Below are 11,526 nucleotides of genomic sequence, written 5' to 3'. Positions count from 1 at the left end.
AGCTCCACTTTCATGTTCTAATTGAAGCAGTGCGTCAGTGTTGAGCAGTCGACAAATGTGAAGGATTAGATGTGTATACGCGAGGTGATCGTGTGTCTGACAGTAACAGTAAGTCATTAGAGTGGGCAATTACCCTTTCCTCTGACGACAAAAAAATAATCTCACTCTTTGACACATTTCTGCTGTCTAGAGTATTGTGACTCCAAGCAATGACATGCCATCAAAAACGTCAAGGTCAAAAGGGCACATCTAGACTTACTAAGAAGAAAAAGCATTGAACATTATCTGGATTCGCACAGCATCTCTCCGTTGTACTTCCCTTTGACATGATAATTTAAAAGAAATAAAGCTCACAGCATCAATAAAAGTCAACTTATTGAATTTAATGTTTTTCCCCCAGTTAAATTAATAATAAAATCTTTTAAGAGGCCTGTCAAATAAACAATGTATTTCAGCAAGCACAATTAGGTATTTAGATTTAGCCCTTTCATTATTACACTGGTGATTATGATACTTATTATCACATTATTATTTAGATTGAAGGGCGTGACACATAGTATTTAATAATGGTATTGGCTGATAATGACTTTGTGGGGGCGACAGCAGGCCTGGCCCGCTCATGTCTCTAATTTTAAACACACTGACTGTTCCAGCTTGTCCACTTGAAACAGAATCACACTGTGTTTGGTGCTTAATATAGATATGACCTCAGTGGAGTTAGTTACAACTGTAACTGCAGCTGTAAAGTAGCCTCATAATTAAAAACTAAAACTAAAAAATATCATATTTTCCTTTGTTGTTGTTATTTGTTTGTGTTTCAAACTAACTACTTTATTGATTGTTTTACCAACCGTCAGGTTAAGTCGCATAGCAGCCTAACGACCACCAGAGGGAGTTCGAGGATCTTAGTTTTTTTCAAGTGACTTTGCATTAAAGTGAAGTACCATAGACTAACGCGCGGGGGCGACATTGAGCTCCACGCGGAGAAACGACCGCCTGTCTGGAACAAATGCACGCAGAGAGGCGACGCTACAGCAGCTGTCGCAGGGTTGTGCACGGCATACAAATGAGCGCTTCGGTCGTTGTAGTGTTGTCTTTATAGTAACCTGAACTGGTGCACCGACCTCCAGCTGGTACGAGGGCGGCTTTACACCCCCCTTATAACATAGACCTATACTGCTTTTACACATGTTCTCACTCCCGGGAGAAATTGGAACCACAACCCTTTAGATAATGTTAACATTTTGAAAGGAAATTAACAAAAACCACACGGAGAAAGAGAAAGAAAAAGCGGCTACAGAGATACAACACAATGAGCTGCATGGGGACAACGTTGGAGGGAAAAATGCAGTAAACACAGCAATGCGTGTATCGCTAAACAGCATATGGGTCACTTGTTGTTATACACGATAATATAGGTATACGGCGTGGATTTTAATTCAAATACCACATATGCTTCTTCACGACGTGTAACGGGCTACTGAAGTGACACCAAAGGAGATTTAAAAACAAAAATACACAAAACGCGATCATTTATATCGAATACCACGCGGAAAAGTCACAAAAGCCTTTATCAATACTAACGTTGTGATATTTCATCGCGCTTGTTATTTGTGTGTTACCACGAGGTCCGCAGTGCTCTCCAGCAGCCTGTTGTTGTTGTTATTGTTGTCACTCGGGCCGCCCGCCTAAACCACCGCCTTTCTGTGGTTCATAATTTAATACACAAGGTGTTGGTGTTTGTTTGGCTTTGTGCGCGGGGGTCTGCAGCAGGAACAGCCTCGCTAGACTGTATCCATGTCAGTGGAACAAGCCATGCTGATGTCACAGATTTTTTCTTCCCCTCTGCCCTCTCCGCGGTGGGAGGATCTATGTGCGTTGAGTCACGCAGCTGTCAAAGATAGCTGTCACCCAGTCTCAGGATCAAACACACAGTCAATGAGAAAAGGGCTTTGAGCCGAAGGGACGCAGAGATCTCAGGTAACCCCCCCACCCCCCTTTCGTCTCCAAACAAGGACGACCAGAAGAAAAGAAAAACCTCATTTATTGTTTAAAAACAACAACAAAAAGGGGGAAGAAGAAGCGAGTTTTGATGAATAAGGATTTTCGGATATACGCGCTGTGGATATCTGGAGAAAAGAGGAAAAGCACCGCACTGACACAAAGGCAATTTTCTTCTGCGCTCGACGAGGAAAAAGTGGGCATTTGTTGGAGGAAATGAAGACGAAAAAGGGTAGGTTGGATGCTTGTGAGAGAAATCAAGTCGAAACGAGTTTAGATACCCAGAGACATTTATCGGAGCGGTTTCCGCTCGTACGCAAACCATGCAGTCTATTGTTTCCTCTCCAGACATGACAGGGGGCTTTTCTCCTTCTGCCATGTGCTGGGCGCGATATCAAAAGTCGATTAAAGCTACGTTTGCTCGTCATTTGTGGAGTTTTTTTTAGTTTTTTTGAGTTTTTAATTCAAGTTTCGGCACAATAACATGCAGACAGTTTCGCCATGCGTGTTGTTTTCCTCGTCACGGTGGAATTGGGCTAAATTTCAGGAGCCTACAGGAAGAAGAAGGAAAAAAAACAAATGTCCAAAAGTTAATGGAAAAGCGACTCGCTTTCAGTTTGAGCTCGAGCTCGTTGGGAGTCACGGACGCTACATTTGTGTCGAAGTTTAGAGGAAAGTGATGGTTTCGAGTCAAAGTTGTGTCTGTTATTGTGAGTTCAAGAGTCTGAAAGTGTTGCATTTACGCTACGGCCAAGCGTGTTGTATCTGTAGCTAGCATATTGTATCTCTCCGCCACTTATTTTGTTTAAATAGTATCTAAATCCTAACCGTCGGCTCATAACCGCCCTGACCCCATTGTGGGAAGTTGCCTTGTTACACTGGCGGACCTCGTGGTGCAGCGCGCACACACACAATAGAAAAGCCCCTTACAAGTTACTTCAACTTACAAAACCAGTCCCTTTTTAAAAAAAAAAAGCCATTGTTTTCCCCAATGGCTCTGTTTAAACTTCGATATTTCGAAGGGAGCGAAGTTTGTGGCGAACTCGTAGTTGTTTTTTTTTTTTTTTGCATGTAGAAACTTTTGAATCGCATACAAAGAAGCACGCAGCCCTGGATTCTTTTGTTTAGTCTGGAGACGCTGATTTGCAACAGGTCTCCCCTCCCCCTTCCCCTCGCTCCAGCCTACGTAATTACCTCATCCTGTTGGCCGCTCAGACTTGGGAACTTTCTTGCTGCTTTCGCACCAGTTTGCCTCCAAGCAGACTGCATTAAATGCCCCCTGACTCTCATTTCTGCTACGTCTTAATGGAGTCTGGGCAGCTGGCGTAGCATCCATGTGTAAACAGTGCACATGAATACCAGCAGCAGCAAAAACACACATGTTCCTATTTATATTATAGTACTTTAGGCTGAAAACTACACTAAAAACAGACAAATTTCTGACAAAAAAAATCTGATCAAAGTTTTAACAGTTCATGAAGCAGATGTATTTCCCCTCCCTTTCAATACAAGTCAGAGGCCCAAATCCTGTTTGATCATGACTGACTTTGATGAGACATGCCTAAAACGCCACTTTAAAGAACGCCAACTCCGTATAATCTTTACAAAAAATAACAACAACCCACTGCTGCTTTTTTTCTAAACATAATCTCCCTTCATACTGTGATTGTTCTTGTGGTCAGCCCGGTGTGCTTTAATTATCCAAGCATGCAAGGTGTGCTCCCAGTCTGTGCAATAGACCTGGCTTGTATTTGTCGAGGCAGGTTTTATAACTGACACAGCATCAGACCAGCCTTTGTGACGTCCCCCCCCCCCCTCCTCTTCTTCCCCTCTCTCACTCCCACATCCTCCTCCCCTCGCTCCTTATATGAATCACATGGCTGAACTTGACAGCTTGCTTCTGACACATCAGCTGCCTCCCAGACAGCTTGTGTTTGTGCGAACGGCTGCGGCAGAGCGGCTGGGAGACTGGCAACGGGGTGGCTGACATAAGAGGATACATATTCTTTTGTCTCGTTTTTTCACCATGCCACTTGTCTCCCCGCGTGCGCAGGTTTGATGATGCTGTCGGGCAGCGAGACGGACGACGAGGACGGCGTGGACGCCCCCCTGGATCTGTCATCCAGCTCCGGGAGCAGCGGGAAGAGGAAACGGCGGGGAAATCTCCCCAAGGAGTCTGTTCAGATCCTGAGGGACTGGCTGTACGAGCACCGCTACAACGCTTACCCGTCTGAGCAGGAGAAAGCCCTCCTGTCCAAGCAGACGCAGCTCTCCACACTACAGGTATGGACCTAAAAAAAGAAAAGATAAGATTGTCTCGGCTTTTGCCAACACTCAGCCCTCGGAGCATAAACGCATCACTGTAAAAGTCGAGAGGAAGCAAGTGTCAGCTCGACTGACTCATTTCCTGTCTAGATTACAAACAAAGCACAGCACATCAACAGTGAATTGAAGGTCATCCAAAGCAGCTTTATGTTGCAACATTAAAGTCTGAGACAACGTGAGTAAACTCACTCCCTGTGTGCTGTGGGCTTGGCTGAGGCACTTGGACAGGAATTTCCCTCCCTCCAGCCCCTTTCCATCCCAGCTGTCTGGGAACAATGCAGAGTCATTTACATGGTTAGAGCTGAGCTAGTTACGACTAGCCTGGAGAACTGAGGAAAAAGAGAAGAGCGATGGCCGTGATTACTGCTATGACAAAGGAGATTAGTTTTTATTGAAGACTCTTTTGAACGCAGGATTACGAATTCCAAACTGGACTTTTTGTTGAAAGTTAATGTTTAGCTTCTCATACTTTTGAGTTATCCTAATCTTTGGTCTGTTTTTTATTTTATTTATTTCTGCACTGTTGAAAATGCTAATGGTGTGACATATACAGCCTTTGGTGTGAAGTAGAGTGAGGAGGGGGGGGCGTTTCATTTTGATTTCGCTTTTGAAAACACAGGTGCAATCTGCACCTGGGGATGAGTGTACCAGCAGATTTTCTTTTTTTAAATTGCATGGCAGAACATAAGTGAGAGATGTGAATGCAACTTTCTCACGCCATGCTTTTTTTGTTTTGTTGTTGGTTGTCTCCTCCAGGTGTGCAACTGGTTCATCAACGCACGGCGGCGACTTCTTCCAGAGATGCTGAGGAAAGACGGCAAAGATCCAAACCAGTTCACCATATCCAGGAAAGGCAGCAAAGCAGGCGACAGCTTCTCCGACAGCTCCCAGTCCCCGAAACACAGCAGCAGTCCGGCAGGGGGTACGGAGGAGAGCTACGACAAACGCGTTCTCCATCCCTCCAGCTTCGAACCTGCTGCGCCTGGCGTCCTGAGGAAGGCGGAGTCTCCCTCCATACCCTCTCCAACCTCTTTGTGCCCCTCTCCGGGGCTCGTGCCCATCCGCCCGTCTGTCATCTGTCACACCACTGTCACCGCAGCAACGCAGGGAAGCCCGACTGCCTCCCACCCGTCGGCGCCGGGAATGAACTGTGACAGGGCGGCTGAGCTGTTGCAGGCTGTACAGGTCCAGGCGCTGCTCAGGTGCAAGGAGGAAGGGCAGGGCGGCAAGCCTCTCACCACTACCACCATCCTCGGCGGCACCGGCATGGAGGGCAACCTGAGCCCCCGCAGCGGGCTCTTCAACACCCCGCCCCCCACCCCTCCAGACCTCACGCAAGACTTCAGCGGCTTCCAGCTCCTGGTGGATGTGGCCCTGAAGCGGGCTGCAGAGATGGAGTTGCAAGCCAAACAGCTGGTCTCCTAAAAGTGACAGGAGGAGAAGAAGAAGAAGAAGAGGGATTAGAGACTGACTTTGTGTCTCGACTGGGGAACTCCTCAGAGTTCAGTGACTTGTCTGCACGCAACAGAGAACAAATCCACATGAAAGCCTGATCATTTCTATTTTTGGTATACCAATCAAATTGATGAGGATGTTTTTTTATTGAAAAAAAAAACTGTATCAAGGTGCCTTGGCTGTAAATTCTTTATTCATTTCACATACATGCGTATGTATTTACATGTGTATCTTATTTGCACACAGGGACCAAAAATGTTATCCGAGAAATGCTGCCCGTCTTATGTCTTTCCATTATACTGTATATCAATTTAGAGAACGCAGAATGAGCTGGAATCGGCCCTCCTTCCGAGACCAATCGCACAGATTGGTCGCGTCCACACACGTTTACTCTTTTACATTTCAAAGATCAGCTCATGATTAGTCTGCCATGTTTGTTTGCACACTAAAGGCAGAGGACGGTCATCTCAGTGTCTTAAACATACTTTGCTCTCAGCATCTATGACAAACTTATTCACTACTGTAGTACATGTTATGCGTTTCCATGAGTATAAGTATAGTTTTGATTTTGTAATTTACTTTTAGCTATTTTAAAAGAAAAACCCCTATGCTTTTGTTTCTTTTCTTTTCCTCTTCCCCCACCAAGGGATATTTCAGATGACCAATGTAGCAGGTTCTTAGTCTGAGCCTTCATCCCATCACTCAGCGGAAAAAAACGACGGCCAGTGGACTGGAAAATTAAACACTACAGATGTCTTTTCTGCAGTTGCTGTTTTACAACCTGACTAAGACAGCAATTTTGAAATCACCAAAAAAGCATTTTTCATGTATAATAGGACCATGTGTATAGTTAATGTGACATGATGCCCAATGATGTGATTTCTTTTCATACTGTGCAATGTTTGTGGCAAATAGGGGTCACATGGGATTCAAATAAAGTTTTGTTTTTCTACATCTCAGATTTGATCATTTGGTTTCCCGCTCCTCCCTCCTGTGGATCCCTCAGATCACGCACATTCATACAGTTCTTGTAAATCCTACTGAACTTTGTGGAGATTACTCATTCATCCCTTAAGGATACGGACAGCGTATCAAGTGAGAATGCTCTGTAAATAAAAGGGGCAGAAATAGTATAGCGTTCATGTCTTTCCACAGGCTACCGTTAGGCATTCAGAGACATTCCTGTGTGTGAGAGGTTTACAACAGCTCTTGCCAATTAGCATAATCCTGCATAAATTAACACGAGCAAATGGCAGACGTCAACAGTTTCTTGCCAAAGGGGCTTTATGTGTGCCTGCATCTCAATAGAGTCAATGTAAGTCAGCTTACAACGGAGTGCGCTGGCTCGTTCAAGGCTAGGAGGACAGCTGTTCCCTCCTGGTCCTGCTAAAGCTTCTCGATTGGCCTCAATAGAATCTGTTGTCTTTTATTACTCTTAAAAGAAAAAGGAACCTTTGCTGAGGTTGTTTTGGGGGTTTAATTCAAAAGACTCTAGGAACTATCAGAAGCCTATTCTCACTTATTAGCAAGCGATAGTATATGTTTGGATCCAAAAGGCAATTTCAAAGTAATATAATTAAAAACATTATTTTATAGGCGAGTAAGTAGCTGGAGCGATTCAGCAAACGTCATCAGTTTTTCATTTTTTATCAGATGTTGCCTCTGTCAGAAGTGACAGCTCTTATGGTGGAGGTTGGGTTCAAACTTGGGGATGTAATCACTAATAAGGGTTTAAAAAGAGCTCCGGGCCCACAGTGGGCAGTTGTAGTCCACCATGGTGGGCCCTCTGAGAGGTAGACTGACCCTGGGCCAAGCTTTATACAAAGACGAAACCCATTTCCGTCGCCCCCTCCCCTCCCTTGAACTCTGCCCACTGAGGTCAGCATGCCTCCCATCAGCATGACTGATGTATGAATGACGAATCACCAGAAGCTGCATGTACAGGAGCGTCGGGGCTAAGCCAAGGCCAAAAGTGCTGTCTAATTATGGGGGCCCGCCCCTGCGGAAGGGGAATGCCCTAAAAACACATCATGTCGGCCTTGTAATCTGTTTAGTTATATTCCAATTGAAAACACATGTGGAGACAGCGAAAAAAATGAACACAACAAAAATGATGGCAATGATATATTTTTTTAATGCTGATAAGAGCTCATACACGTGCCATAACATCAACAGTGTAATAACATGAATTACAAAATGTATATTTGCTTAATAGGTTATTTGTTTGGGGTTTTTTTGTTGACATTTACATAGGGAAACATTCATGTATGTACACATGTTGATTTGAATGTTTTTCTCTGAATATAACTACATAACAAGCTTCAGACTTGCTGGAGTGTCTTTAGAGTTTAGCAATTAACCACAATCCAACATTCTGGTTTCTATCTCCCTGCTATACCAGGAGCATTATATTGATATGTTAATATCATAAATAGGTAGTCAATCATTTGACAGACAATTCAAATACAAGTTCCAAAGTAAAAAATACTAAAATAACCTTCATCTACATGAAATGGCAATATGTTTGAACTATTATTACTTGTGTGCATCCTCTCTTTACTTCATATTGACCAACTAAAGGAAATACAAATCATACTGAACGGTTACTTCATCACTTGACTTCCTTCACAAACGTCTCCAAATGAAAACATCAGGGAGACGCTTTACTGGGACAAATAGCTGGAATATATCCATCCCTATAGTTATCCAATGGCACAAAACTTTGTCAGATCAATACAGAGAATCAAACTACACACCAATGTTGCTATTCTGTTATCAAAACAAGTATGTGATGGTAAACTGGCTTAGGATTGTCTCCACATTCAAGCAGCTGACAGAAACGCCTTGTTATGTTGAAGTAATTAGGGCTGAGATGTTTAATAGGAGCATCGTTCAAAAGATGGCATGGATACTAATCCCCTGTTTACCATCATGGCCGATCCTGGTGACTGGGGTTGTATATACAGTAAGAGACAAAGCCATGGGTCACATACAGTCACATGAAGTCAGTCATACTCTCACACACACATACACACACACTTCTTCCCCTGAGACTGCTGTTGTGCTCGACTATCATATTAGAAATTAAGGCTGATCACTGAAACGGAAAAGACAAAAAAGGTGCCTGTCATGCTAAAGAATCAACATAAATAAAAAAAATAAACACAGTATAAGGGCCTTGTTGTCAGTGCATAATAATAGTCACAATGTCAATAAACAGTCATTGTTCTCCTAATCAATAAATTAAACATGAATACAAAATATTAGAAATTGGATCTTTTTTGTTTGACCTTCAAATAATTGCTTCATTTGGAGGCAGAGATAGTGCACACACAGTGAGGAGAAAACAGTCCCTCTTCAGTCCTTTAGTCTCATTACTGTCAATAAACCTCTCTTGTCTAAAAATGACGTAATAAAATACAGTACAACTACCAGTATTGTACCAAATATCAGTATTTTAGCAATGCCCGTAAAACCAAATAGTTTGAATGCAACATAAGAAAGGATTAAACCTGTTATAAAATGACAAAAAATATCAGCTGCCTTGTGTCAGCATGCGTGCCATGTCATTATACTGTATGATCTTTATACAAACATGTTTTTGTCATGATGAGACAAATGGGTGGTTTGTTTACAGTTTGTTGATACTGCTACCTTAATCTTCAATTACAACTAGGATCTATTAGACCTCGAACAATAGGAAGCACTTTTGAAATGAACATCTGAATCAAACCACATGCATCGCGCACACGCACACACACACATACACACACACGCACACACGCACACACACACACACACACACGCACACGTTGTCTCACTCACGCACAGATTAGCTTTGTGGCATTTTCAAACAGTGATTCTTTCAGTGAATTGCCGTCTTTGCAGGAACCACAGGCTCAATGGCCACTTTGCCTCACCTGGAGGAGCAAAATCTGACCTCTTGACCTTTCTTATGGGGATTGGCCCATTTTCAGGCAGAGGGCGAATTGTGTCACAAATTGACACGGTAGTTTTCTTGTCTGGTCTTTTCACCATCATTTTCTTTCATAATGTTTGGCCTCAATAAATATATCAAAACCCATCATGGGGTTTTATACAAATGTCAAAACAAAATAGGCATACATAATTCATCTTAAATATGAGTCAATAGGTCAGGTCTGGTTTTTCCATTTGATTTGATACATTTGATCTGAACAGATCACTCGTTTAATGTGTTAAACACACACTCCACATGAACATGCATGTTCCTTCCCCGTTTACCTCTAGTTTTCAGCACTTGAAACATAACAATGTGAAGCATCACTGCTGTGCTACACCTTTGTAATATTAGGCCACTTAAAAAAGGGATAAGATACATATTTGTAAGTGAAGAGGGACTGCTACATCAAAGCTGGGAGAAGGAAATGAAGAGGGGATTTGATAAATGAATAAATAAATGCTATAAATGTACATTTCTTGTTCTTCTTCCATTGTGACTAATCCCACAGTGATCTGGGAAGTCCGCAGAAAATGTGATTATGTTATGTTAGCACCCTAACCATTCAGTGCTTTTAGTGTGTATGGAACAGTGTATCGGGCATGTGTGTGGGTACATGCATCTGTGTGTCTCATAGTCTGGTCTGAGCCTCTGGGATATAGATCTCAATACTGTCTGCACTCTCTGTAGCAGAGCTCTGCCGAACCGACGCGGCACGTTTGGCAGCTAGCAGGCGCTTGCGAGCCTCCAGACGCTGGCGCTCAGAGCTCTCCAGCGAGCGGTCCCTAGCCAGGGTAGGGTGGTGGCCCTTCAGGGGCTTCTTTGGCACAGGAGGGGGCATCCTTCTCTCCTGGACAGGAATGACAAAGTCTTAATGAAAGACCAGGGAGTCCTCATGGCCAGCTGCAGCTAAACACAGTAAGGAGCAACACAACTGCAGCCAGCTTGCGTAAGGGTTAGAAAGAGCGGTGCAGCTTTTGTCGGCATAATGTGCATGCAACTTTGATTAAGGTTATGGTTCACAGTGGCAGCCATTTGTGTGGGGTAAGCACGCCGGTGGCCATTGTCTGAGGTAAAAGTGACCATTGGAGACGGACAGGCCCCAACGGTGCATGGCAGGTAGTGTGGCTTCTCAAAAGCAGCTCACTGTCGACAACAAGATAAAACAAACACAAATACAAGTGGTGACGTCAGGCAGGCAACGTGACAGTATGCAACACATGTCTGCATGCTACAACAAAGCTTAGCTGTCAATCATTCAGACTTACAATGTAAAATATACAGCAATGACAGCAGATAGCATGCAGGTTAGTAAAGCATTCCAAAACTAAATTTGAGACTAAATGGATATGATATTGGTCATTTGTTTTTGCACCTGGATTTCTGGTGGGGTCAGAGGTTTCCAGTTGTTGGCTTTGAGTTGGTGGAGTTCATCAAACTTCAGGCTAATGTTCTCGATAGACAGCTGGAGCATGTCCCAGAAACCTGCCAGGTCCTGGGAGATGGGTCGTGGGTTTGCATTTGGGTTCTGGTACACAAAAATGGGTTTATTCAAAAAGAACACACATAGTATACAAACACATAATATGCATATACTTATCACACATTTTTGGAAAGCGTCTGTTGCAATCCAATGACTCAGTTTTACCAAAACTGCACAAATCACAAATTTGGCTTTTTAAGTGAATGGAATGCATATTGAGGTGATTTGGCATATAAATGTGTCAGTCTCTGTCAAGTCTTTTATTCAATGTTGTCCACTGCTT

At 43.4% G+C, this 11,526-nt stretch overlaps 2 protein-coding genes across 2 annotated transcripts in view; one reads left to right on the top strand and one right to left on the bottom strand.

Moving 5' to 3' along the window:
• Positions 1-2,082: 2,082 nt before the first annotated feature.
• Positions 2,083-6,735, top strand: tgif1 (TGFB-induced factor homeobox 1). The gene is made up of 3 exons (XM_079234458.1): positions 2,083-2,233; positions 4,055-4,284; positions 5,083-6,735. The coding sequence occupies exons 1-3, from the start codon at positions 2,218-2,220 to the stop codon at positions 5,749-5,751; spliced, it is 915 nt and encodes a 304-aa protein (XP_079090584.1). The 5' UTR covers positions 2,083-2,217; the 3' UTR covers positions 5,752-6,735.
• Positions 6,736-10,391: 3,656 nt separating this feature from the next.
• Positions 10,392-11,526, bottom strand: part of dlgap1b (discs, large homolog-associated protein 1b) — a gene marked incomplete at both ends in the record, with an annotated part of 37,173 nt that continues 36,038 nt past the window's right edge. Inside the window, 2 exons of the mRNA XM_079233882.1 lie at positions 10,392-10,610; positions 11,136-11,288. Of these exons, the coding sequence (XP_079090008.1) occupies positions 10,392-10,610; positions 11,136-11,288 (372 nt within the window). The remainder of the gene's footprint in view (positions 10,611-11,135; positions 11,289-11,526) is intronic.

The sequence above is a fragment of the Taurulus bubalis genome (genome assembly GCF_910589615.1).
Source record: "Taurulus bubalis genome assembly, chromosome: 18".
Classification (NCBI taxonomy): Eukaryota; Metazoa; Chordata; class Actinopteri; order Perciformes; family Cottidae; genus Taurulus; species Taurulus bubalis.
This window is presented reverse-complemented; position numbering and strand designations above follow the sequence as displayed.

Bases quoted from the DNA above. Each gene is read 5' to 3' on its own strand.
- tgif1 (XM_079234458.1), top strand. The intron at 4,285-5,082 runs GTATGGACCTAA...TGTCTCCTCCAG, and splicing joins CGCAGCTCTCCACACTACAG to GTGTGCAACTGGTTCATCAA.